At 41.1% G+C, this 27,648-nt stretch overlaps 1 protein-coding gene across 1 annotated transcript; it reads left to right on the top strand.

The window, feature by feature from the left end:
• The first annotated feature begins 518 nt into the window (after nucleotides 1–518).
• On the top strand, nucleotides 519–27,616 carry LOC135533382 (dual specificity calcium/calmodulin-dependent 3',5'-cyclic nucleotide phosphodiesterase 1B-like). Its single transcript, XM_064960723.1, has 12 exons — nucleotides 519–698; nucleotides 2,279–2,345; nucleotides 2,551–2,667; nucleotides 2,958–3,098; nucleotides 3,754–3,854; nucleotides 20,640–20,765; nucleotides 21,303–21,404; nucleotides 21,967–22,087; nucleotides 22,297–22,378; nucleotides 22,793–22,910; nucleotides 23,149–23,285; nucleotides 25,025–27,616. Exons 2-12 carry the CDS (start codon nucleotides 2,280–2,282, stop codon nucleotides 25,123–25,125), a joined length of 1,212 nt encoding a protein of 403 aa, XP_064816795.1. The 5' UTR covers nucleotides 519–698; nucleotide 2,279; the 3' UTR covers nucleotides 25,126–27,616.
• The last annotated feature ends 32 nt before the right edge of the window (nucleotides 27,617–27,648 follow it).

Here is a 27,648-nt window from a genome sequence, read left to right on the forward strand (position 1 = left end):
CGGAACAGGAAGTCATGTTGTCGTCAAGGCTTTATATAGGAAGGGAGAAATGGGGTGCGTGTCATAGTTTACAAACTCTGTCTCTTCACGTGGGCGGGCCACTGAGTGAGCAGCAATATCTTATGAAAACCCACATCTCACATTTTAGAAGTTAAAATCACATTTCATCCCATCACAAATCATTTCATATTCAAACATTTGATGTGTAGACTTTCCACTGTAGAGTTTATGTCATCTTATCATTGATGAGAATGTCTCAGATGACAACCGAACTGAACATCATATTCAATAATGTAATTAAGTACCACCGCACATGTTCAATTGTTCGGATTACCAGAATATAGTTAATTTCCCCCCACATTCTGACGTTCCCAGAATCTCTTTGTTAAACAAGGGTTTTGCAAATGTAACTTCAGTAGGGTAGAGAGGAAAAAGGGGGGGGGGGGTATTTATGACTGTCATAAACCTACCCCCCAGGCCAGCAAGTCTGATTTGCTCTCTCTCTGTCCTTTCAGACAGGGTCTGGACACAGAGGACGACCTCCAGAAGCTGCACTCTGATGGCGTGCCCACGGAGGTCACTGATTGGCTGGCTTCAACCTTCACTCAGAGGGCCCGCCACCCCGCTCGCCGCTCTGACGACAAACCAAAGTTCCGCAGCATCGTCCACGCAGTGCAGGCTGGTATCTTTGTCGAGAGGTAGATGGAAAACGTTATTATCTTCAATGAGGACATGAATTTGTAATATAAAGTAAAGGAGGCTCGCCCTGGTCCTCCTCATTAATTTGTAATATAAAGTAAATTAGGCTCGCCCTGGTCCTCCTCATTCATTTGTAATATAAAGTAAAGTAGGCTCGCCCTGGTCCTCCTCATTAATTTGTAATATAAAGTAAAGTAGGCTCGCCCTGGTCCTCCTCATTAATTTGTAATATAAAGTAAAGTAGGCTCGCCCTGGTCCTCCTCATTAATTTGTAATATAAAGTAAAGGAGGCTCGCCCTGGTCCTCCTCATTCATTTGTAATATAAAGTAAAGGAGGCTCGCCCTGGTCCTCCTCATTAATTTGTAATATAAAGTAAAGGAGGCTCGCCCTGGTCCTCCTCATTAATTTGTAATATAAAGTAAAGGAGGCTCGCCCTGGTCCTACTCATTAATTTGTAATATAAAGTAAAGGAGGCTCGCCCTGGTCCTCCTCATTAATTTGTAATATAAAGTAAAGGAGGCTCGCCCTGGTCCTACTCATTAATTTGTAATATAAAGTAAAGTAGGCTCGCCCTGGTCCTCCTCATTAATTTGTAATATAAAGTAAAGGAGGCTCACCCTGGTCCTCCTCATTAATTTGTAATATAAAGTAAAGGAGGCTCGCCCTGGTCCTCCTCATTAATTTGTAATATAAAGTAAAGGAGGCTCGCCCTGGTCCTCCTCATTAATTTGTAATATAAAGTAAAGGAGGCTCGCCCTGGTCCTCCTCATTAATTTGTAATATAAAGTAAAGGAGGCTCGCCCTGGTCCTCCTCATTCATTTGTAATATAAAGTAAAGTAGGCTCGCCCTGGTCCTCCTCATTAATTTGTAATATAAAGTAAAGTAGGCTCGCCCTGGTCCTCCTCATTAATTTGTAATATAAAGTAAAGGAGGCTCGCCCTGGTCCTCCTCATTAATTTGTAATATAAAGTAAAGGAGGCTCGCCCTGGTCCTCCTCATTAATTTGTAATATAAAGTAAAGGAGGCTCGCCCTGGTCCTCCTCATTCATTTGTAATATAAAGTAAAGTAGGCTCACCCTGGTCCTCCTCATTCATTTGTAATATAAAGTAAAGTAGGCTCGCCCTGGTCCTCCTCATTAATTTGTAATATAAAGTAAAGGAGGCTCGCCCTGGTCCTCCTCATTCATTTGTAATATAAAGTAAAGTAGGCTCGCCCTGGTCCTCCTCATTCATTTGTAATATAAAGTAAAGGAGGCTCGCCCTGGTCCTCCTCATTCATTTGTAATATAAAGTAAAGGAGGCTCACCCTGGTCCTCCTCATTCATTTGTAATATAAAGTAAAGGAGGCTCGCCCTGGTCCTCCTCATTAATTTGAGAAAAACAATGCAACATTAAAAAACCCTCCTTCTATATAATTTGTGAATTGGGTTTGTAAAGTGTGTGTCATAGGGTCAGGATAAATTCACTTCTGTACATTTGCAGTGGAATTCTTGATCCACATTCTGTTATAACGAGGACATCACAGATTCACTACTGAGATTGTCCAATGCAAAACATTGAATGTGCTGTTGTTCCAGGATGTTCAGAAGGGCCTACACTGCTGCCATGCCTGACCAACCTGCAGCAGTAGTTAACTGTCTCAGGGTAAGAATATGTGATCTGTTATCATTTCTAAAGTCTTTAATTGGGCTACAACATAAGGAGCAGAGCCAGGAGTTTCCCTGACCGTATGACTACAGTATGAGCTATCGACCTTTTCAATTTCAGACTCCAATTCTTGAAAACCTCAATGTGCTTTGGACATAATAGATATCTGTTATCTATTTGTCTCTATCATCTCCATCTGTAGGACATTGACCGGTGGAACTTTGATGTGTTTGCCCTGAACACAGCCAGTGATGACCACGCACTGCAGACCCTGGTCTTCGAGCTGGTGACACGCTACGAACTCAACAGCAGATTCAAGGTCTCCACATATCACTTTGCACGTCTTTACTATTTTACCATAACTCCTTCTGTTTCTGTACAGCTTTAATTTTACATTAGCCTCTGAAAATTCTAACTTGTCTCATTGACATAAACAGCTGACGCAAACACACATATTATTGTCTACCTTTTCTAGTGTGTAAAACTGTTCCCATAAGTAGTACCCTAGAGGGCAGACTCAGACACAGGCCAGTTAGCTGATGTCGTGTGCTCGAACACAACAGATGAACTCCGTATGAACTTTCCATGTCATAATGTGTGGTATTACAGATCCCAATCTCCTGTCTGATGTCCTTCTTGGAGAAGCTGGAGAAAGGCTACAGTAAACACAGCAACCCGTACCACAGCAGTGTCCACGCAGCCGACGTCACACAAACCCTCCACTGTCTGCTCCTCCGTACAGGACTAGTGGTACAGTACAGCTCGTCTTCTCTCGGTTTATAACAAGTTATCCCTGTTATGTATTTGTTTGTCATAGCTCAGGAAAGGACAATTCCCAAATTGTGTCTACCTGGTGAGGTCACTGGCTACAGTGTATGCATGGACTTGTATGAAATAGCAGAAGAAAATGTATAGGGTTTGTGGGAAATAATAAAGGAAAATATATTTTTTTAAAGATATGTATGTTTGTATGTGTATTTGTATGCATATGTATGTGTATATTTATGTATGTATATTTATATACATATGGGTATGTATATATATATATATATATATATATATATATATATATATATATATATATATATATATATATATATATATATATATATACACACTATTAATATATACCCCCAAAATATATGGGGTATTGGAAATGACGAAGACATATACATTGATGGAATCTACAATCAAAGAAGGGGAAAGAATCCAATATAGATGTATTTACTGTAAACCAATGTAAATGACTGCATTTGAAATACAGATGTTTATAATAATCTGTGTTGTTCTATCCTCCATCACTGGTTACTCTATAATAACGATACACTAACTCTATATGAAAGGTATATGTAGGTTATGTATGTGAGGTTTATAACAAGGGTATCTGTGTGGGTCTCACATGCAGCACTGGTTGACTGAACTGGAGGTCCTGGCGTCCCTGTTTGCTGCGGCCATCCATGACTACGAACACACTGGAACTACAAACGACTTCCACATTCACACAAAGTAAGAAAAAGTAAAGTAAGATAAAGTAAGATCAAATAAAGTAAGATAAAGTAAGATAAAGTAAAGTAAGAATTACTGAGGTGTTCGAAGATGCATTTGATTTCAGAGTGAGTGGGAGAGAGTGAAATCGAATCCACATTTTACACCAACTAAGATAAACAATGTGTATGTTTTATTCTCTGAATTTATTACAGTTTTTCTCAATTGCTAAAACACTAAAACCCATTTGGCTGAACAAAGTTCTCAGTTGCTTGGACTCATTTAGCTAATTATGCAGTTTGTTGTCAATACCTTAAACCATTTCACATGGTAAAACACAGTATGTTGTCAATACCTTAAACCATTTCACATGGTAAAACACAGTCTGTTGTCAATACCTTAAACCATTTCACATGGTAAAACACAGTCTGTTGTCAATACCTTAAACCATTTCACATGGTAAAACACAGTCTGTTGTCAATACCTTAAACCATTTCACATGGTAAAACACAGTCTGTTGTCAATACCTTAAACCATTTCACATGGTAAAACACAGTCTGTTGTCAATACCTTAAACCATTTCACATGGTAAAACACAGTCTGTTGTCAATACCTTAAACCATTTCACATGGTAAAACACAGTCTGTTGTCAATACCTTAAACCATTTCACATGGTAAAACACAGTATGTTGTCAATACCTTAAACCATTTCACATGGTAAAACACAGTATGTTGTCAATACCTTAAACCATTTCACATGGTAAAACACAGTCTGTTGTCAATACCTTAAACCATTGCACATGGTAAAGCACTATTTGCAGATCTCACTTAGACTTTTCAGAAAAACTCCAAACACATTCTCATTCTCAAAACACATTCTGCCCTCTAATGCACATGTCATCCATACTGGTAAACACAAGTGGCAACAATCAAATACAAATAGAGAACATATGTCATTGATTGAACCTAACCACTTAAAATTGATTTAACCTGTTTCAAATGATGCGACACAACCAATATAAGCCAGTTCAGAGAACAAACAGGTTGTTGAAGGTGGGAAGGAGAAAGTAGAGTAAAACAGAGTAGTAATTTCTGATCAATTTTGAGCTACTATGATAGAACATGTTTTCGTTCATCAAAAGACAATGACGGAAAAATATTAATATTTTTTTTAGATTAAAAATGTACTTCTCCATGAGAATTGTATGTTTTGAACAATGTGTTTTCTATTTTTCGGTGTATTGTTTACTGACTGCTTGAGAGTGTATATCATTTTGATCACTTTGTTTATGATTTGAGAGCAGTGTTTGATTTTGAACACAGGTAAAACTGTTTTGAGGCGAATGTTTCATTTTGCAAGAGGAGTCAGAGGTTATGTAAATAGTGCTTGAAGATGAGGTTTTGTGTTTAATGTTTTCAGGAAATGGAGCAAGGTTTCAGAAATTGTGTTTTAGCAAATGAGGAAAACTGCAAATGACAGGTGCTCAAAATGCATTACAGTAAAGAGTGGGAAATGGAGAGAGAGAGAGAGAGAGAAAGAGAGCGTGTGTGCGTACTTGCATGTATGAGAGAGAGAGAGAGAGAGAGACAGAGAGAGAGAGAGAGAGAGACTGAGAGAGAGAGAGAGAGAGAGAGAGAGAGAGAGAGAGAGAGAGAGAGAGAGAGAAAGGGACAGAAAGGGACAGAAAGAGAGAAGAAAAGAGAAAAAGCGACAAAGACAGAGAGAGAGAGAGATGCTTTCAGCTCCTATTCCTTCTTAAGCAAACATATCTTATGGAGGGAAGCTGCTAATTTTAGCAGTAGATTTTCCACATAGAGACACAGAGGCACCTAAGAACTCTGTCTCCTGGCACACAGATCAACTCTTTATTTTGGAAACAAAAACACGAGGGCCTATCAACACTACAAAGAACAACGCTGTGATCACACTTCACCAGACCTGGTGCCAGGATACAATGATTAAGGGGCAGTTGAAATCGGCAAGGGGGAAACATTTTTTTGGGTTCTTACATTGGAATTAAATTGAATTCTGCTTTACCACAATACACATAACATTTAAATAGAGAGACTCTGACATCATAGAGTGCTTTCGAAATTTGTGGCATATATCTGCTGCACTGAATCAGTACAATGGACAGCGCCATACAGCTTGGACATTTTGGTAATGAATATTGTCTGCAAGATAGACACGGAAATTTACTAAATACAAACAGCATGATTTCTATTTGCTGTCCAGTCATATGGTCTATCGCATTAGATATTCTTTTTTTTTCTTGAAGGTGGATTAACTTTTCGCCTGAGAAATATGGATTGGTAAAACGTTCCATTCAGCTATAGCTCTATATAAAACTGTAGATTTAAGGCGATTTGTCCTTGGCTCGGTTTGTTTTAGCTGCCCTGAATTTGCATGCTTGGTTTGGTGTGTTGCTAGTATGTACTAACTAGACTGAAAAATACTGTTTAAAAATATATATATACAGTATAACATTCCTAAAGAAAATCAGAAGACAAGATAGTAATATGTTTTTAACATGAAGCCATGAGACATTCTGATAATATTTGGATAAAATTCATACGGTCAGATAATCTGGCAGCCCTGTTTTGAGCAATGAAGAGCTAATCTGGCTGCCCTGTTTTGAGCAATGAAGAGCTAATCTGGCAGCCCTGTTTTGAGCAATGAAGAGCTAATCTGGCAGCCCTGTTTTGAGCAATGAAGAGCTAATCTGGCAGCCCTGTTTTGAGCAATGAAGAGCTAATCTGGCAGCCCTGTTTTGAGCAATGAAGAGCTAATCTGGCAGCCCTGTTTTGAGCAATGAAGAGCTAATCTGGCAGCCCTGTTTTGAGCAATGAAGAGCTAATCTGGCAGCCCTGTTTTGAGCAATGAAGAGCTAATCTGGCAGCCCTGTTTTGAGCAATGAAGAGCTAATCTGGCAGCCCTGTTTTGAGCAATGAAGAGCTAATCTGGCAGCCCTGTTTTGAGCAATGAAGAGCTAATCTGGCAGCCCTGTTTTGAGCAATGAAGAGCTAATCTGGCAGCCCTGTTTTGAGCAATGAAGAGCTAATCTGGAAGCCCTGTTTTGAGCAATGAAGAGTTAATCTGACAGCCCTGTTTTGAGCAATGAAGAGCTAATCTGGCATCCCTGTTTTGAGCAATGAAGAGCTAATCTGGCAGCCCTGTTTAGAGCAATGAAGAGCTCATCTGGCAGCCTGTTTTGAGCCATTTGGAGCTTTTTTCTACCTTTCTTTGCTGCATATGAACATATAACCAGACTACTCTAAGTGTGATAGGACCATGGACAGTAATCTAAGTGTGATAGGACCAGGGACAGTACTCTAAGTGTGATAGGACCATGGACAGTACCCTAAGTGTGATAGGACCAGGGACAGTACTCTAGGTGTGATAGGACCAGGGATTGACCATATAACTGGACAGTACTCTAGGTGTGATAGGACCAGGGATTGACCATATACCTGGACAGTACTCTAAGTGTGATAGGACCAGGGATTGACCATATAACTGGACAGTACTCTAAGTGTGATAGGACCAGGGATTGACCATATAACTGGACAGTACTCTAAGTGTGATAGGACCAGGGATTGACCATATAACTGGACAGTACTCTAAGTGTGATAGGACCAGGGATTGACCATATAACTGGACAGTACTCTAAGTGTGATAAGACCAAGGATTGACCTTAAAACTGGACAGTACTCTAAGTGTGATAGGACCAGGGATTGACCATATAACTGGACAGTACTCTAAGTGTGATAGGACCAGGGATTGACCATATAACTGGACAGTACTCTAAGTGTGATAGGACCAGGGATTGACCATATAACTGGACAGTACTCTAAGTGTGATTGGACCAGGGATTGACCATATAACTGGACAGTACTCTAAGTGTGATAGGACCAGGGATTGACCATATACCTGGACAGTACTCTAAGTGTGATAGGACCAGGGATTGACCATATAACTGGACAGTACTCTAAGTGTGATAGGACCAGGGATTGACCATATAACTGGACAGTACTCTAAGTGTGATAGGACCAGGGATTGACCATATAACTGGACAGTACTCTAGGTGTGATAGTACCAGGGATTGACCATATAACTGGAAAGTACTCTAAGTGTGATAGGACCAGGGATTGACCATATAACTGGACAGTACACTAAGTGTGATAGGACCAGGGATTGACCATATAACTGGACAGTACTCTAAGTGTGATAGGACCAGGGATTGACCATATAACTGGACAGTACTCTAAGTGTGATAAGACCAGGGATTGACCTTAAAACTGGACAGTACTCTAAGTGTGATAGGACCAGGGATTGACCATATAACTGGACAGTACTCTAAGTGTGATAGGACCAGGGATTGACCATATAACTGGACAGTACTCTAAGTGTGATAGGACCAGGGATTGACCATATAACTGGACAGTACTCTAGGTGTGATAGTACCAGGGATTGACCATATAACTGGACAGTACTCTAAGTGTGATAGGACCAGGGATTGACCATATAACTGGACAGTACTCTAAGTGTGATAGTACCAGGGATTGACCATATAACTGGACAGTACTCTAAGTGTGATAGTACCAGGGATTGACCTTAAAACTGGACAGTACTCTAAGTGTGATAAGACCAGGGATTGACCATATAACTGGACAGTACTCTAAGTGTGATAAGACCAGGGATTGACCTTAAAACTGGACAGTACTCTAAGTGTGATAGGACCAGGGATTGACCATATAACTGGACAGTACTCTAAGTGTGATAGGACCAGGGATTGACCATATAACTGAACAGTACTCTAAGTGTGATAGGACCAGGGATTGACCATATAACTGGACAGTACTCTAGGTGTGATAGTACCAGGGATTGACCATATAACTGGACAGTACTCTAAGTGTGATTGGACCAGGGATTGACCATATAACTGGACAGTACTCTAAGTGTGATAGGACCAGGGATTGACCATATAACTGGACAGTACTCTAGGTGTGATAGTACCAGGGATTGACCATATAACTGGACAGTACTCTAAGTGTGATAGGACCAGGGATTGACCATATAACTGGACAGTACTCTAAGTGTGATAGGACCAGGGATTGACCATATAACTGGACAGTACTCTAGGTGTGATAGTACCAGGGATTGACCATATAACTGGACAGTACTCTAAGTGTGATAGGACCAGGGATTGACCATATAACTGGACAGTACTCTAAGTGTGATAGTACCAAGGATTGACCATATAACTGGACAGTACTCTAAGTGTGATAGGACCAGGGATTGACCATATAACTGGACAGTACTCTAAGTGTGATAGGACCAGGGATTGACCATATAACTGGACAGTACTCTAAGTGTGATAGGACCAGGGATTGACCATATAACTGGACAGTACTCTAGGTGTGATAGTACCAAGGATTGACCATATAACTGGACAGTACTCTAAGTGTGATAGGACCAGGGATTGACCATATAACTGGACAGTACTCTAAGTGTGATAGGACCAGGGATTGACCATATAACTGGACAGTACTCTAAGTGTGATAGGACCAGGGATTGACCATATAACTGGACAGTACTCTAAGTGTGATAGGACCAGGGATTGACCATATAACTGGACAGTACTCTAAGTGTGATAGGACCAGGGATTGACCATATAACTGGACAGTACTCTAAGTGTGATAGTACCAAGGATTGACCATATAACTGGACAGTACTCTAAGTGTGATAGGACCAGGGATTGACCATATAACTGGACAGTACTCTAAGTGTGATAGGACCAGGGATTGACCATATAACTGGACAGTACTCTAAGTGTGATAGGACCAGGGATTGACCATATAACTGGACAGTACTCTAAGTGTGATAGTACCAAGGATTGACCATATAACTGGACAGTACTCTAAGTGTGATAGGACCAGGGATTGACCATATAACTGGACAGTACTCTAGGTGTGATAGTACCAAGGATTGACCATATAACTGGACAGTACTCTAAGTGTGATAGGACCAGGGATTGACCATATAACTGGACAGTACTCTAAGTGTGATAGGACCAGGGATTGACCATATAACTGGACAGTACTCTAAGTGTGATAGGACCAGGGATTGACCATATAACTGGACAGTACTCTAAGTGTGATAGGACCAGGGATTGACCATATAACTGGACAGTACTCTAAGTGTGATAGGACCAGGGATTGACCATATAACTGGACAGTACTCTAAGTGTGATAGGACCAGGGATTGACCATATAACTGGACAGTACTCTAAGTGTGATAGGACCAGGGATTGACCATATAACTGGACAGTACTCTAAGTGTGATAGGACCAGGGATTGACCATATAACTGGACAGTACTCTAAGTGTGATAGGACCAGGGATTGACCATATAACTGGACAGTACTCTAAGTGTGATAGGACCAGGGATTGACCTTATGAAACTGGACAGTACTCTAAGTGTGATAAGACCAGGGATTGACCATATAACTGGACAGTACTCTAAGTGTGACAAGACCAGGGATTGACCTTAAAACTGGACAGTACTCTAAGTGTGATAGGACCAGGGATTGACCATATAACTGGACAGTACTCTAAGTGTGATAGGACCAGGGATTGACCATATAACTGGACAGTACTCTAAGTGTGATAGGACCAGGGATTGACCATATAACTGGACAGTACTCTAGGTGTGATAGTACCAGGGATTGACCATATAACTGGACAGTACTCTAAGTGTGATTGGACCAGGGATTGACCATATAACTGGACAGTACTCTAAGTGTGATAGGACCAGGGATTGACCATATAACTGGACAGTACTCTAGGTGTGATAGTACCAGGGATTGACCATATAACTGGACAGTACTCTAAGTGTGATAGGACCAGGGATTGACCATATAACTGGACAGTACTCTAAGTGTGATAGGACCAGGGATTGACCATATAACTGGACAGTACTCTAAGTGTGATAGGACCAGAGATTGACCATATAACTGGACAGTACTCTAGGTGTGATAGTACCAGGGATTGACCATATAACTGGACAGTACTCTAAGTGTGATTGGACCAGGGATTGACCATATAACTGGACAGTACTCTAAGTGTGATAGGACCAGGGATTGACCATATAACTGGACAGTACTCTAGGTGTGATAGTACCAGGGATTGACCATATAACTGGACAGTACTCTAAGTGTGATAGGACCAGGGATTGACCATATAACTGGACAGTACTCTAAGTGTGATAGGACCAGGGATTGACCATATAACTGGACAGTACTCTAGGTGTGATAGTACCAGGGATTGACCATATAACTGGACAGTACTCTAAGTGTGATAGGACCAGGGATTGACCATATAACTGGACAGTACTCTAAGTGTGATAGTACCAAGGATTGACCATATAACTGGACAGTACTCTAAGTGTGATAGGACCAGGGATTGACCATATAACTGGACAGTACTCTAAGTGTGATAGGACCAGGGATTGACCATATAACTGGACAGTACTCTAAGTGTGATAGGACCAGGGATTGACCATATAACTGGACAGTACTCTAAGTGTGATAGGACCAGGGATTGACCATATAACTGGACAGTACTCTAGGTGTGATAGTACCAGGGATTGACCATATAACTGGACAGTACTCTAAGTGTGATTGGACCAGGGATTGACCATATAACTGGACAGTACTCTAAGTGTGATAGGACCAGGGATTGACCATATAACTGGACAGTACTCTAGGTGTGATAGTACCAGGGATTGACCATATAACTGGACAGTACTCTAAGTGTGATAGGACCAGGGATTGACCATATAACTGGACAGTACTCTAAGTGTGATAGGACCAGGGATTGACCATATAACTGGACAGTACTCTAAGTGTGATAGGACCAGAGATTGACCATATAACTGGACAGTACTCTAGGTGTGATAGTACCAGGGATTGACCATATAACTGGACAGTACTCTAAGTGTGATTGGACCAGGGATTGACCATATAACTGGACAGTACTCTAAGTGTGATAGGACCAGGGATTGACCATATAACTGGACAGTACTCTAGGTGTGATAGTACCAGGGATTGACCATATAACTGGACAGTACTCTAAGTGTGATAGGACCAGGGATTGACCATATAACTGGACAGTACTCTAAGTGTGATAGGACCAGGGATTGACCATATAACTGGACAGTACTCTAGGTGTGATAGTACCAGGGATTGACCATATAACTGGACAGTACTCTAAGTGTGATAGGACCAGGGATTGACCATATAACTGGACAGTACTCTAAGTGTGATAGTACCAAGGATTGACCATATAACTGGACAGTACTCTAAGTGTGATAGGACCAGGGATTGACCATATAACTGGACAGTACTCTAAGTGTGATAGGACCAGGGATTGACCATATAACTGGACAGTACTCTAAGTGTGATAGGACCAGGGATTGACCATATAACTGGACAGTACTCTAAGTGTGATAGTACCAAGGATTGACCATATAACTGGACAGTACTCTAAGTGTGATAGGACCAGGGATTGACCATATAACTGGACAGTACTCTAGGTGTGATAGTACCAAGGATTGACCATATAACTGGACAGTACTCTAAGTGTGATAGGACCAGGGATTGACCATATAACTGGACAGTACTCTAAGTGTGATAGGACCAGGGATTGACCATATAACTGGACAGTACTCTAAGTGTGATAGGACCAGGGATTGACCATATAACTGGACAGTACTCTAAGTGTGATAGGACCAGGGATTGACCATATAACTGGACAGTACTCTAAGTGTGATAGGACCAGGGATTGACCATATAACTGGACAGTACTCTAAGTGTGATAGTACCAAGGATTGACCATATAACTGGACAGTACTCTAAGTGTGATAGGACCAGGGATTGACCATATAACTGGACAGTACTCTAAGTGTGATAGGACCAGGGATTGACCATATAACTGGACAGTACTCTAAGTGTGATAGGACCAGGGATTGACCATATAACTGGACAGTACTCTAAGTGTGATAGTACCAAGGATTGACCATATAACTGGACAGTACTCTAAGTGTGATAGGACCAGGGATTGACCATATAACTGGACAGTACTCTAGGTGTGATAGTACCAAGGATTGACCATATAACTGGACAGTACTCTAAGTGTGATAGGACCAGGGATTGACCATATAACTGGACAGTACTCTAAGTGTGATAGGACCAGGGATTGACCATATAACTGGACAGTACTCTAAGTGTGATAGGACCAGGGATTGACCATATAACTGGACAGTACTCTAAGTGTGATAGGACCAGGGATTGACCATATAACTGGACAGTACTCTAAGTGTGATAGGACCAGGGATTGACCATATAACTGGACAGTACTCTAAGTGTGATAGGACCAGGGATTGACCATATAACTGGACAGTACTCTAAGTGTGATAGGACCAGGGATTGACCATATAACTGGACAGTACTCTAAGTGTGATAGGACCAGGGATTGACCATATAACTGGACAGTACTCTAAGTGTGATAGGACCAGGGATTGACCATATAACTGGACAGTACTCTAAGTGTGATAGGACCAGGGATTGACCTTAAAACTGGACAGTACTCTAAGTGTGATAAGACCAGGGATTGACCATATAACTGGACAGTACTCTAAGTGTGACAAGACCAGGGATTGACCTTAAAACTGGACAGTACTCTAAGTGTGATAGGACCAGGGATTGACCATATAACTGGACAGTACTCTAAGTGTGATAGGACCAGGGATTGACCATATAACTGGACAGTACTCTAAGTGTGATAGGACCAGGGATTGACCATATAACTGGACAGTACTCTAGGTGTGATAGTACCAGGGATTGACCATATAACTGGACAGTACTCTAAGTGTGATTGGACCAGGGATTGACCATATAACTGGACAGTACTCTAAGTGTGATAGGACCAGGGATTGACCATATAACTGGACAGTACTCTAGGTGTGATAGTACCAGGGATTGACCATATAACTGGACAGTACTCTAAGTGTGATAGGACCAGGGATTGACCATATAACTGGACAGTACTCTAAGTGTGATAGGACCAGGGATTGACCATATAACTGGACAGTACTCTAAGTGTGATAGGACCAGAGATTGACCATATAACTGGACAGTACTCTAAGTGTGATAGGACCAGGGATTGACCTTAAAACTGGACAGTACTCTAAGTGTGATAAGACCAGGGATTGACCATATAACTGGACAGTACTCTAAGTGTGATAAAACCAGGGATTGACCTTAAAACTGGACAGTACTCTAAGTGTGATAGGACCAGGGATTGACCGTATAACTGGACAGTACTCTAAGTGTGATAGGACCAGGGATTGACCATATAACTGGACAGTACTCTAAGTGTGATAGGACCAGGGATTGACCATATAACTGGACAGTACTCTAAGTGTGATAGGACCAGGGATTGACCATATAACTGGACAGTACTCTAAGTGTGATAGGACCAGGGATTGACCATATAACTGGACAGTACTCTAAGTGTGATAGGACCAGGGATTGACCATATAACTGGACAGTACTCTAAGTGTGATAGGACCAGGGATTGACCATATAACTGGACAGTACTCTAAGTGTGATAGGACCAGGGATTGACCATATAACTGGACAGTACTCTAAGTGTGATAGGACCAGGGATTGACCTTAAAACTGGACAGTACTCTAAGTGTGATAAGACCAGGGATTGACCATATAACTGGACAGTACTCTAAGTGTGACAAGACCAGGGATTGACCTTAAAACTGGACAGTACTCTAAGTGTGATAGGACCAGGGATTGACCGTATAACTGGACAGTACTCTAAGTGTGATAGGACCAGGGATTGACCATATAACTGGACAGTACTCTAAGTGTGATAGGACCAGGGATTGACCATATAACTGGACAGTACTCTAAGTGTGATAGGACCAGGGATTGACCATATAACTGGACAGTACTCTAAGTGTGATAGGACCAGGGATTGACCATATAACTGGACAGTACTCTAAGTGTGATAGGACCAGGGATTGACCATATAACTGGACAGTACTCTAAGTGTGATAGGACCAGGGATTGACCATATAACTGGACAGTACTCTAAGTGTGATAGGACCAGGGATTGACCATATAACTGGACAGTACTCTAAGTGTGATAGGACCAGGGATTGACCTTAAAACTGGACAGTACTCTAAGTGTGATAAGACCAGGGATTGACCATATAACTGGACAGTACTCTAAGTGTGACAAGACCAGGGATTGACCTTAAAACTGGACAGTACTCTAAGTGTGATAGGACCAGGGATTGACCATATAACTGGACAGTACTCTAAGTGTGATAGGACCAGGGATTGACCATATAACTGGACAGTACTCTAAGTGTGATAGGACCAGGGATTGACCATATAACTGGACAGTACTCTAGGTGTGATAGTACCAGGGATTGACCATATAACTGGACAGTACTCTAAGTGTGATTGGACCAGGGATTGACCATATAACTGGACAGTACTCTAAGTGTGATAGGACCAGGGATTGACCATATAACTGGACAGTACTCTAGGTGTGATAGTACCAGGGATTGACCATATAACTGGACAGTACTCTAAGTGTGATAGGACCAGGGATTGACCATATAACTGGACAGTACTCTAAGTGTGATAGGACCAGGGATTGACCATATAACTGGACAGTACTCTAAGTGTGATAGGACCAGGGATTGACCATATAACTGGACAGTACTCTAAGTGTGATAGGACCAGGGATTGACCTTACAACTGGACAGTACTCTAAGTGTGATAAGACCAGGGATTGACCATATAACTGGACAGTACTCTAAGTGTGATAAAACCAGGGATTGACCTTAAAACTGGACAGTACTCTAAGTGTGATAGGACCAGGGATTGACCGTATAACTGGACAGTACTCTAAGTGTGATAGGACCAGGGATTGACCATATAACTGGACAGTACTCTAAGTGTGATAGGACCAGGGATTGACCATATAACTGGACAGTACTCTAGGTGTGATAGTACCAGGGATTGACCATATAACTGGACAGTACTCTAAGTGTGATTGGACCAGGGATTGACCATATAACTGGACAGTACTCTAAGTGTGATAGGACCAGGGATTGACCATATAACTGGACAGTACTCTAGGTGTGATAGTACCAGGGATTGACCATATAACTGGACAGTACTCTAAGTGTGATAGGACCAGGGATTGACCATATAACTGGACAGTACTCTAAGTGTGATAGGACCAGGGATTGACCATATAACTGGACAGTACTCTAAGTGTGATAGGACCAGGGATTGACCATATAACTGGACAATACTCTAGGTGTGATAGTACCAGGGATTGACCATATAACTGGACAGTACTCTAAGTGTGATAGGACCAGGGATTGACCATATAACTGGACAGTACTCTAGGTGTGATAGTACCAAGGATTGACCATATAACTGGACAGTACTCTAAGTGTGATAGGACCAGGGATTGACCATATAACTGGACAGTACTCTAAGTGTGATAGGACCAGGGATTGACCATATAACTGGACAGTACTCTAAGTGTGATAGGACCAGGGATTGACCATATAACTGGACAGTACTCTAAGTGTGATAGTACCAAGGATTGACCATATAACTGGACAGTACTCTAAGTGTGATAGGACCAGGGATTGACCATATAACTGGACAGTACTCTAAGTGTGATAGGACCAGGGATTGACCATATAACTGGACAGTACTCTAGGTGTGATAGTACCAAGGATTGACCATATAACTGGACAGTACTCTAAGTGTGATAGGACCAGGGATTGACCATATAACTGGACAGTACTCTAAGTGTGATAGGACCAGGGATTGACCATATAACTGGACAGTACTCTAAGTGTGATAGGACCAGGGATTGACCATATAACTGGACAGTACTCTAAGTGTGATAGGACCAGGGATTGACCATATAACTGGACAGTACTCTAGGTGTGATAGTACCAGGGATTGACCATATAACTGGACAGTACTCTAAGTGTGATAGGACCAGGGATTGACCATATAACTGGACAGTACTCTAAGTGTGATAGGACCAGGGATTGACCATATAACTGGACAGTACTCTAAGTGTGATAGGACCAGGGATTGACCATATAACTGGACAGTACTCTAAGTGTGATAGGACCAGGGATTGACCATATAACTGGACAGTACTCTAAGTGTGATAGGACCAGGGAGGAGGTCCATTTGGAAGACCCATTTAAAACCAAGCTTCCTGACTGACTGATGTCTTGAGATGTTGCTTCAATATATCCACATAATGTGAAGTGCACCAGTCCCTCCTGCTGCAAAGCACACCCACAACAGGATGCTGCCACCCCCGTGCTTCACGTTTGGGATGGTGTTCTTCGGCTTGCAAGCCTCCCCATTTTTCCTCCAAACATAACAATGGTATTTTTGGCCAAACAGTTCTATTGTTGTTTCATCATTGTTGTTTTCTCCAGAAAGTACAATCTTCTTCCCCATGTGCAGTTGCAAAACCTAGTCTGTTTTTTTACGGCGGTTTTGGAGCAGTGGCTTCTTCCTAGCTGAGTGGCGATATAGGACTTGTTTTGCTGTGGATATAGATACTTTTGTACCTGTTTCCTCTAGCATCTTCACAAGGTCCTTTGCTATTGTTCTGGGATTGGTTTGCACTTTTCGCACCAAAGTCCATTCATCTCTAGGAGACAGAATGCGTCTCCTTCCTGGGCGGTATGATGGCTGCGTGGTCCCATGGTGTTTATACTTGCGTACTATTGTTTGTAGAAATGAACGTGGTACCTTCAGGCATTTGGACATTTCTCCCAAGGATGACCCAGACTTGTGGAGGTCTACAATTCTATTTCTGAGGTCTTGGCTGATTTCTTTTGATTTTCCCATGATGTCAAGCAAAGAGGAACTGAGTTTGAAGGTAGGCCTTGAAATACATCCACAGATACACCTCCAATTGACTCAAATTATGTTAATTACCCCATCAGAAGCTTCTAAAGCGATGACATCATTTTCTGGAATTTTTCGAGCTGTTTAAAGGCACAGTAAACTTGTGTATGTAACCTTCTGACCCACTAGAATTGTGATACAGTGAGTTATAAGTGAAATAATCTGTCTGTAAACAATTGTTGGAAAAATGACTTGTGTCATGCACAAAGTAGATGTCCAAAATGACTTGCGGAAACTATAGTTTGTTAACAAGAAATTTGTGGAGTGGTTGAAAAATTAGTTTTAATGACTTCAAACTAACTGTATGTAAACTTCTGACTTCAACTGTATTTTCCGTTCTGATATTGATATTTTTTTTTACTTGTGAATGATGTGTGTATTGTTATTGAATTGCTAGATATTGCTGCACTGTTGGAGCTAGAAACAGAAGAATTTCACTGTATCTGAGATAACACCTGCAAAACTGTATACTTACCAATAAATGTTGATTTGGTGTGTGTGTGTGTGTGTGTGTGTGTGTGTGTGTGTGTGTGTGTGTGTGTGTGTGTGTGTGTGTGTGTGTGTGTGTGTGTGTGTGTGTGTGTGTGTGTGTGTGTGTGTGTGTGCAAAGCTTCATGTTTTATTTTGATTTCAGGCATCATAAAATGTTATTTTTACTCCTGAATCTTGGGCATTGGGATTATTCAGTTGCGTTGCATCACATTTCCTCATTATACTGTTACGACAGTACTACTTAAATGCTCTTTTTTGTTCTGCTTGCAAATGGAAGCAGATTAATCCTAAAAACATGTACTAAACTGTTGCTGCAGTCTTGACAAGTTGTTGTACAGCCTAAACATTGACAATTAAATGTCTCCTTTTTTTTGCACTTGCCTAAGTTTTCTATGCAGTGTTTATCCCTACGGGGGATCCCATTTACTGTGCAGCGCTGATATCTGTTTATTATCCATTTCTAAGTGCCCAGTAAACATGTATGCAAATTACTTTAGACAGGGGGCTTGATAATGGATGTGACTCAATTAACTTGCTCCTGCTCCTTTCTCCTGAGTCATTTATGTCCATCTGTTCTCTTCTCTCTCTTTATTACAGCTCCACCACTCAGAATCTCACTATCTGGTGCAGTCTCTATACATATGAGCCTGGTCATCTACGTACAGTGCCTCGGAAACATATTGATTAAATTGTTTCTTTCCCCTCATCAATCTACACACAATACCCAATTGTGACAAAAGAAAAACAGGTTTTTCAAAATGTTTGCTAATTTATTAAAAATAAAAAAACGGAAATATTATATTTACATAAGTATTCAGAACTTTTGCTCAGTACTTTGTTGAAGCACCTTTGGCAGCGATAACAGCCTCGAGTCTTCTTGGGTATGACGCTACAAGCTTGGCACATCTGTATTTGGGGAGTTTCTCCCATTATTCTCTGCAGAACCTCTCAAGCTCTGTTAGGTTGGATGGGGTGCGTCGCTGCACAACTATTTTCAGGTCTCTCCAGAGATGTTCGATCGGGTTCCAAGCTCTGACTGGGTCAATCAAGGACATTCAGAGACTTGTCCTGAAACCACTCCTGTGTTGTCTTGGCTGTGTGCTTAGGGTCATTGTCCTGTTTGAAATTGATATTTCAGTCTGAAGTCCTGATCGCTCTGGACAAGTTTTCATCAAGAATCTCTCAGTACTTTGCTCCGTTCACTTAATCCTGACTAGTCTCCCAGTCCCTGCATGATGCTCCCACCATCATGCTCCACCGTAGGGATGGTGCCAGGTTTCCTCCAGACGTGACGTTTAGCATTCAGGCCAAAAAGTTCAATCTGAGAGTCTTTAGGTCTGAGAGTCTTTAGGTGCCTTTTGGTAAACTCCAAGCAGGCTTCCTTGTGCCTTTTAATGAGGAGTGGCTTCCGTCTGGCCACCCTACCATAAATGACTGATTGATGGAGTTCTTCAGAGATGGTTGTCCTTCTGAAATGTTCTCCTTTCTCCACAGTGGAACTCTCGAGCTCTGTCAGAGTGACCATCGGGTTCTTGGTTACCTTCCTTCCTGACCAAGGCCGTTCTACTTCAATTGCTCAGATTGGCCAGGTGGCAGCTCTAGGAAGAGTCTTGGTGGTTCCAAACTTCTTCCATTTAAGCCTTTGACCTCATGGCTTGGTTTTTGCTCTGACATGCACTGTCAACTGTGCTACCTTATATAGACAGGTGTGTGCCTTTCCAAATCAATTGAATTTACCACAGGTGGACTCCAGTCAAGTTGCAAAAACATCTCAAGGACGATCAATGGAAACGGGATTCATCTGAGCTCAATTTCGAGTCTCATAGCAAAGGGTCTGAATACTTATGTAAATAAAGTATTTCCTTTTTAAAAATCTTTAATACATTTGCAAGAATGTATAAAAACCTGCTTTTGCTTTGTCATTTTGGGCTATTGTGTGTAGATTGCTGAGGATGTTTTAGTATTTAATCTATTTTAGAATAAGGTTGTAATGTAACAAAATGTGGAAAAAGTCAAGGGGTCTGAATACTTTCCGAATGCACTGTATATGATTTATCCAACCCCTTTGACTGTCATTGTCATGCCATACGTGTTTCTGTAAAACAAAGGACAAATGATATCCTGGTCCCAGATCTGTAGGATTCGGGTTAAAGCAAAGGCATGACAACAGTAGTCAGATCATTTAGCTAAAGCCCGATCATTGTAGTAGAACCAATCTAGCTATTACTTCATGATTGTTTTTCATCTGTGTGTGTTTTGTGTAGGTCAGACTTTGCTATGATCTACAACGACCGGTCAGTCCAGGAGAGCCACCACATCAGTGCTGCGTTCCATCTTCTACAGGACGACCAATCCAACATCTTCATGAACCTCTCCAGAGAACAGTGGATGTAGGAGAAATGTACTGTATCAATATGCTGTGAGACAGACAGACAGACACACACACAGACACACACACAGACACACACACAGACACAGACACACAGACACACACACAGACACACACACAGACACACACACAGACACACACACAGACACACACACAGACACACACACAGACACACAGACACACAGACACACAGACAGACACACAGACAGACAGACAGACAGACAGACACACACACAGACACACACACAGACACACACACAGACACACACACAGACACACACACAGACACACAGACACACAGACACACACACAGACACAGACACAGACACACAGACACAGACACACAGACACACAGACAGACAGACAGACGCAAACCCAACCACAACTCCCCTTTGAGCAGCACAAATCTATTTTACCATGGGAACAGGGAAACCCATCAGGACAGTCTGGAAAGGTTAGATGGGTGTGTTTATGCGTTTGTGTGTGAAAGGGCAGTCTGGAAAGGTTACATATGGGTGTGTTTCTGTGTGTGTGACAGGGAGCTGCGAGCGCTGGTGATAGAGATGGTGTTGGCTACAGACATGTCATCTCACCTTGTCCAGGTCAAAGCCATGAAGGGGTGTCTGCAGCAGCACGAAGGGTACGTGCTGCTCCACACTTTACCCAGGTCACATCATCTGAGATGTAGATTATGGTGGTACAGATGTAGGATCTTAATTTGAGACAATTTGCTACAGCAGGAAAATAATCCTGCAGCAACAGGAAATGTGAAGTATTATGTGGATTATAATGAATGTATGGGTTGATATCATTTTCATTAGAGCAAGTCTAGTCTGACATTTTTAAGTGGAAATGACAAACGTTAGAATACCTTTTAATCCTCAAATATACTACAAGTTTACATTTCCTGCCATGCAGGGAAATTCTCAGCAACAAAATAGTGATCAAATTATCTGTAGGCCTACTTGATAGCACATTGTGAGGAAGGTACTATTTTAAATGACATATTGTTTTAGACATATTGATGGATTTCATTCCTGTTAATTCTTGAAGAGCAATTTATTTTTCATAACTTAAAATGAATGTGCTGTGTAACTCTCCCATTGGCTCAAATGATTAACATGACAGCCAAAGAAGCTCAAGTTCTGTTCTGGTCCATATCTAGCAGTCACTCGTGGTCATTTGTTTCCTGTGGTCAACAGCATAGACAAACCAAAAGCGCTGTCCCTACTACTGCACACTGCAGACATCAGCCACCCCTCTAAGCCCTGGAGTCTACACTCTCGCTGGACCAAAGCCCTCATGGACGAGTTCTTCAGACAGGTAGGACCCATGGAGGAACTTACAACTGGGTACAGGGTTTTCTTGACTGTTTCAGTTTTAGATAGTCTTTGGTACTGTGTTGGTCCTGGGTCGTCTTCTGTACTGTGTCGGTCTTGGATCGTCTTGTGCATTGTGTTGGTCCTGGATTATCTTGCTCATTGTTGTTGATTGTCTTTGAAACATTTTTTCTCTCTTTCTGTTTCTCTGAGGGTGACAGAGAGGCAGAGCTTGGTCTTCCCTTCTCTCCACTGTGTGATCGGAACAGCACTCTGGTCGCAGAGTCACAAATAGGCAAATTATAAAACATTACTGCACATGGTCATCACTGAGTCATCCATTTGAGTCATCACTGAGTCATCCATTTGAGTCATCACTGAGTCATCCATTTGAGTCATCACTGAGTCATGCCTGAGTCATCATCAACCATCAATATATATGCTCTCATTTTATATACTTTGAACAATGCGTATGCAAAACCATACTGTCTAAAGCACATATGCAGGTTGTGTATGAAGATGTGATCTTTAACATGTAAAAAACAGGGTTGTTACATAATGTATAATATTAGCATTATTAGACATACATGTTGGTCATTTAGCAGACACCCTTATCCAGAGACACTTGTAGTAGTAAGTGCATACATTTTCAAACTACGTAGCAATTTTTTTCATAGTATATAGCTAACAATACTGTTTTTGTGCTCAGGTTTCATAGACTTCATAGTAGACCCTACGTTCTCCCTACTGACTGACGTGGCTCAGAAGATAGTCATTCCCCTGGTGGAAGACAACCCAGGCCCACCGGACCCCTGCAATCGACATAGGTGGCATTCAAAGCATGTTTTTTAAACCAGAACCCCAGCTGAGACGTTAGTTAGCTAGTTGTTTTCTTAACTTGTACCTATGCACGACAAATACTTTCAAACACTTGGGCTGCTGTACAATGGAAACAATGGAATAGTTCCAAAAGCACAAACCCAAATCGAAATCAAGCACACCCCAATTACATTTGACATATGTGTTTGACTCAGGTCTGATGCATTTGTTGTCTTTTTTTCCCAGTAATCTGTGGAAGGAGAGTTCCAGAGGACTACAGTGGAGCTTGTCTCACATCACCTCAGAACTGGTCAGCTTCAGATCCACCTGGACACGACACACAGAAGACAACAAGTTCAAATGGAAGGAGAGCGGCTCCAATGGTACTGTGACAGACTTCTATTAACACCCTGTTGTAGCTCAGAGGTGGGCCATCTTACCTTGCCAGGCATGTCTGGTTGGGGTGGTGTATTGACGCTTGGCTGGAATCCCGACACCAGCTGTCTCAGTGTATGATTGATTGCTCACCCCTTGGCTTGGCTCTATGAATACTCAGTGGTTGCATCCCAAATGACACTGTATTCCTATGCAATACACTACTTTCGACCAGGGCCCGTAGGAAAGTAGTTCACTATATAGGGAATAGGGATCCATTTGGGGCTCAGCCAGTGGCTCTCTTTGATTTCCAAAAAGATTGAGGAGATATCAAGGAGACATACAGTAAGCCATGTTTATACCTGGTACTAACATCCATCCATCTTGTGTCTGGATCATGTCCACATTCTGATTATGCCCACATTTTCAGCCAGGTTTAGATGATTAAAAGAAGCATTATTAACTGATTTTGATGAGAAGTGTAAATGGACAAGATCAGGATGAATATACTGTAGATATGTTTTTCTTTCCAACGTATTGTATTTCAATCAAACTATCAAACTATCATGCCATCATATGATCATCCTATCGTATAATCATGCTATTATGCTATCATACTGTCATACCATCATGCTATCGCGCAATCATGCTATCATTATTTATTTCTTTATTTTATTTACTGTTATTTTACCAGGTAAGTTGACTGAGAACACGTTCTCATTTACAGCAACAACCTGGGGAATAGTTACCATCACCATCATGCTATCATACCATCATGCTATCATGCTACCGTACCATCATGCTATCACACCATCATGCTATCATACTATCATACCATCCTGCTATCGTACCATCATGCTATCATACTATCATACCATCCTGCTATCGTACCATCATGCTATCATACTATCATACCATCCTGCTATCATACTATCATACCATCATACTATCATGCTATCATACCATTATGCTATCCAACCATCATGCTATCATACTATCATGCCATCATACCATCATGCTATCCTACGGCACGCTATCGTACATCATGCTATCGTACCATCATGCTATCATACTATCATACCATCCTGCTATCGTACCATCATGCTATCATACTATCGTACCATCAGGCTAACATACTATCATACCATCCTGCTATCGTACCATCATGCTATCATACTATCATACCATCAGGCTATCATACCATCCTGCTATCATGCTATCGTACCATCATGCTATCATACTATCATGCCATCATACCATCATGCTATCATACGATCATACCATCCTGCTATCATACCATCATGCTATCATACTATCATACCATCAGGCTATCATACCATCCTGCTATCATGCTATCGTACCATCATGCTATCATACTATCATGCTATTGTACCATCATGCTATCATACTATCATACCATCATGCTATCATACTATCATACCATCCGGCTATCATACCATCCTGCTATCATGCTATCGTACCATCATGCTATCATACTATCGTACCATCAGGCTATCATACCATCCTGCTATCATGCTATCATACTATCATACCATCATGCTATCATACTATCGTACCATCATGCTATCATACCATCCTGCTATCATGCTATCGTACCATCATGCTATCATACTATCGTACCATCAGGCTATCATACCATCCTGCTATCATGCTATCGTACCATCATGCTATCATACTATCATGCTATAATCATACTAAATATATTTGAATCCTCTTCCCCTCTCAGGGCTCTTGGATCAGATCGTGTCGAAGGAGCCGTTGGCTGGTGAAGACGATGAGCTCTCTGAACAACTGTTGCAGACCCCTTCTAAAGATGCTAAACAGTAGATAGGCCTCTCATGTACTATGATGCCTATGTAAACGATATGTAAACGGAGGGTTGGGGAGAACTGTTTACCTGTAATCTTTTACATGTAATCTGATAATAATACAAACATGTAACTGTAATCAGCTACTTTACCAGCTAAAATATTATAAATGGATTCCAAATACTTTTGAAAAACTAGATGATTACTTCTTGAATTACTTTAAAATTCAGAAAGGACGTTTGGGAAATAATACAGTATGCCACATTTCTGTTTCTCAATGACATTCAATTCAGCACTGAAAAAAGGTGCCAGTTTATGTTTGTTCCACCTGGTTGGATGGATCCTTTCCATCTTCTTCTGATGTCTCTTAAGGGGAAATTAATCAGTTGACATTACAGAGTGGAGGAGAAAGTAATCCAAAAGTAACTGAAAGTAATCAGATTATGTCACTGAATTAAGGGGAAAGTAATCCAAAAGTAACTGAAAGTAATCAGATTATGTCACTGAGTTAAGGGGAAAGTAATCCAAAAGTAACTGAAAGTAATCAGATTATGTTACTGAGTTGAGAGGATAGTAAGCCAAAAGTAACTGAAACTGAGTTTGGGTATCCAAAAGTTAAGTTACTGATTACAATTTTGGACAGGTAACTAGTAACTGTGCCTGATTACATTTAGAGAGTAATCTATCCAACCCTGTGTAAATTATAGTAATTTAATGAAGATTACCAAAACATGCTGGTCATGTTATGTGCTAATTACCATACATGATTTTACGGTGGTTTGCTTGCAATTTGTTAACCAGTTAGGAAAACTTTCATGGAGAAACTTAACAAAGATCATGTATCATGGGTAACATGGGTAGCATGTATGTTACATGGAATAGATGGCTAATGTCAAAGGTACCAGCAGTGAAAGGCTGGCCTTATCATGTGGAAGATGTACGATGTAATCATGTGACTGTTGTTGTTGATGTAAAGTACAACAAGACAAAGAGTTTTCTACTTCTTTATATTCTACCCTTACGACTGAGGAGATGTTGATGTGCTTTATATTCTACCCATACCACTGAGGAGATGTTGAAGAGTGATTCTTTATCTAATTTTTCATATGTTTTCTTTGAATCCAAAGAATTGGAATCGTGAACTATACTGAACATACAGGATATCAGTAGCCAATGTCCAATATCATTAGTCAACTCTTCTGACTATCAGCCAGGAACATAGCCTGGAGACCCATCTATTGCCAAACTAGCATTTCTTCTCCACGATGAGTCTTGATTTGCTTGCCTCCCTTAAGTTTTGTAGAATGCGGACACATTCTGATCCTTCTGATTGGTTCCAGAAACCGGTGGGCTGGGCCAGAGCCGGCCTACATGATGACCGTATCAACTTTGATACTCTGATTGGTTAGATTGATTAGAAACAATCCAATCACTGATTGAATTGTTTTGTACAACGCCCCTCATTTTCACAGCAGCACAAATTACTTCTAGGATGGCAGTTTCAGATTTCAGGATGGCACAGTCATAGAGCAGAATAATTAAATTCAGGATGACGCGTCAGGCAACCAAGAACTGCCATATTGTACAAGTCTTATATCTTTAATGTTGTGATTCTGAGGCCGTCCACTATGGACACAGCACATCAAAGGCATGACAGACAGTAATAGTCAGAAGAGTTGAATGAAGCACTGCAGATCTGGGACTAGGCTGAGATATCAGTCCAATCCTTCAGCAGAGTCCTGTTCACTGGTCCTCCAGTAGGAGGAGCCAAAACTGTGGGGAGGAAGTATGAACCAGGCTACAGTGGTATTATGAAATGCATTGGGTGAAAACTGGTCACGTTATGAAATATTTATGTGTTTTATGCTCGCAGCACCACGTCTATTGAATAATTGATAATAGGGTTTTGTTATAAGTCAACCTTACTTACTCAACATTATAGGTCAGTGATGCAACACTAAAGTCAGAGCCGTATTGTTGGCCTACTATGGGGTAGTTCTTGGTATGAATTAAAATGGATTATAAATTGGGTGGTTCGAGCCCTGAATGCTGATTGGCTGACAGCCGTGGTATATCAGACCGTATACCACGGGTATGACAAAACTTGTATTTTTACTGCTGTACTTATGTTGGTAACCTGTTTATAATAGGAATAAGGCACCTCTGGGGTTTGTGATATATGACCAATATATCACGGCTAAGGGCTGTATCAAGGCACTCCACTTTGCGTCTTGCCTAAGAACAACCCTTAGCCGTGGTATATTGGCCATATACCACACCCCCTTGGGCCTTATTGCTTAATTGTAGCATGGATTATGATTGGAATAATATGTTCTGTTTAAAGAAGTAAACACAAATGCTTGTCCAATTTCACACTTTATTGTATCAAACCATTTTTTTAAAATTACATATGTAATCATTACCAAGTCAAGCAAAGTTGAACTAAAATGCAGATATATATGGATTTCATGTACCGTAATTTATCATGAATAAAACTAAATAAATACACAATCATTTATGGTGTTCATACATTGAAAATGAA

This window comes from Oncorhynchus masou, unplaced genomic scaffold, assembly GCF_036934945.1.
Source record: "Oncorhynchus masou masou isolate Uvic2021 unplaced genomic scaffold, UVic_Omas_1.1 unplaced_scaffold_2350, whole genome shotgun sequence".
NCBI classification, from domain to species: Eukaryota; Metazoa; Chordata; class Actinopteri; order Salmoniformes; family Salmonidae; genus Oncorhynchus; species Oncorhynchus masou.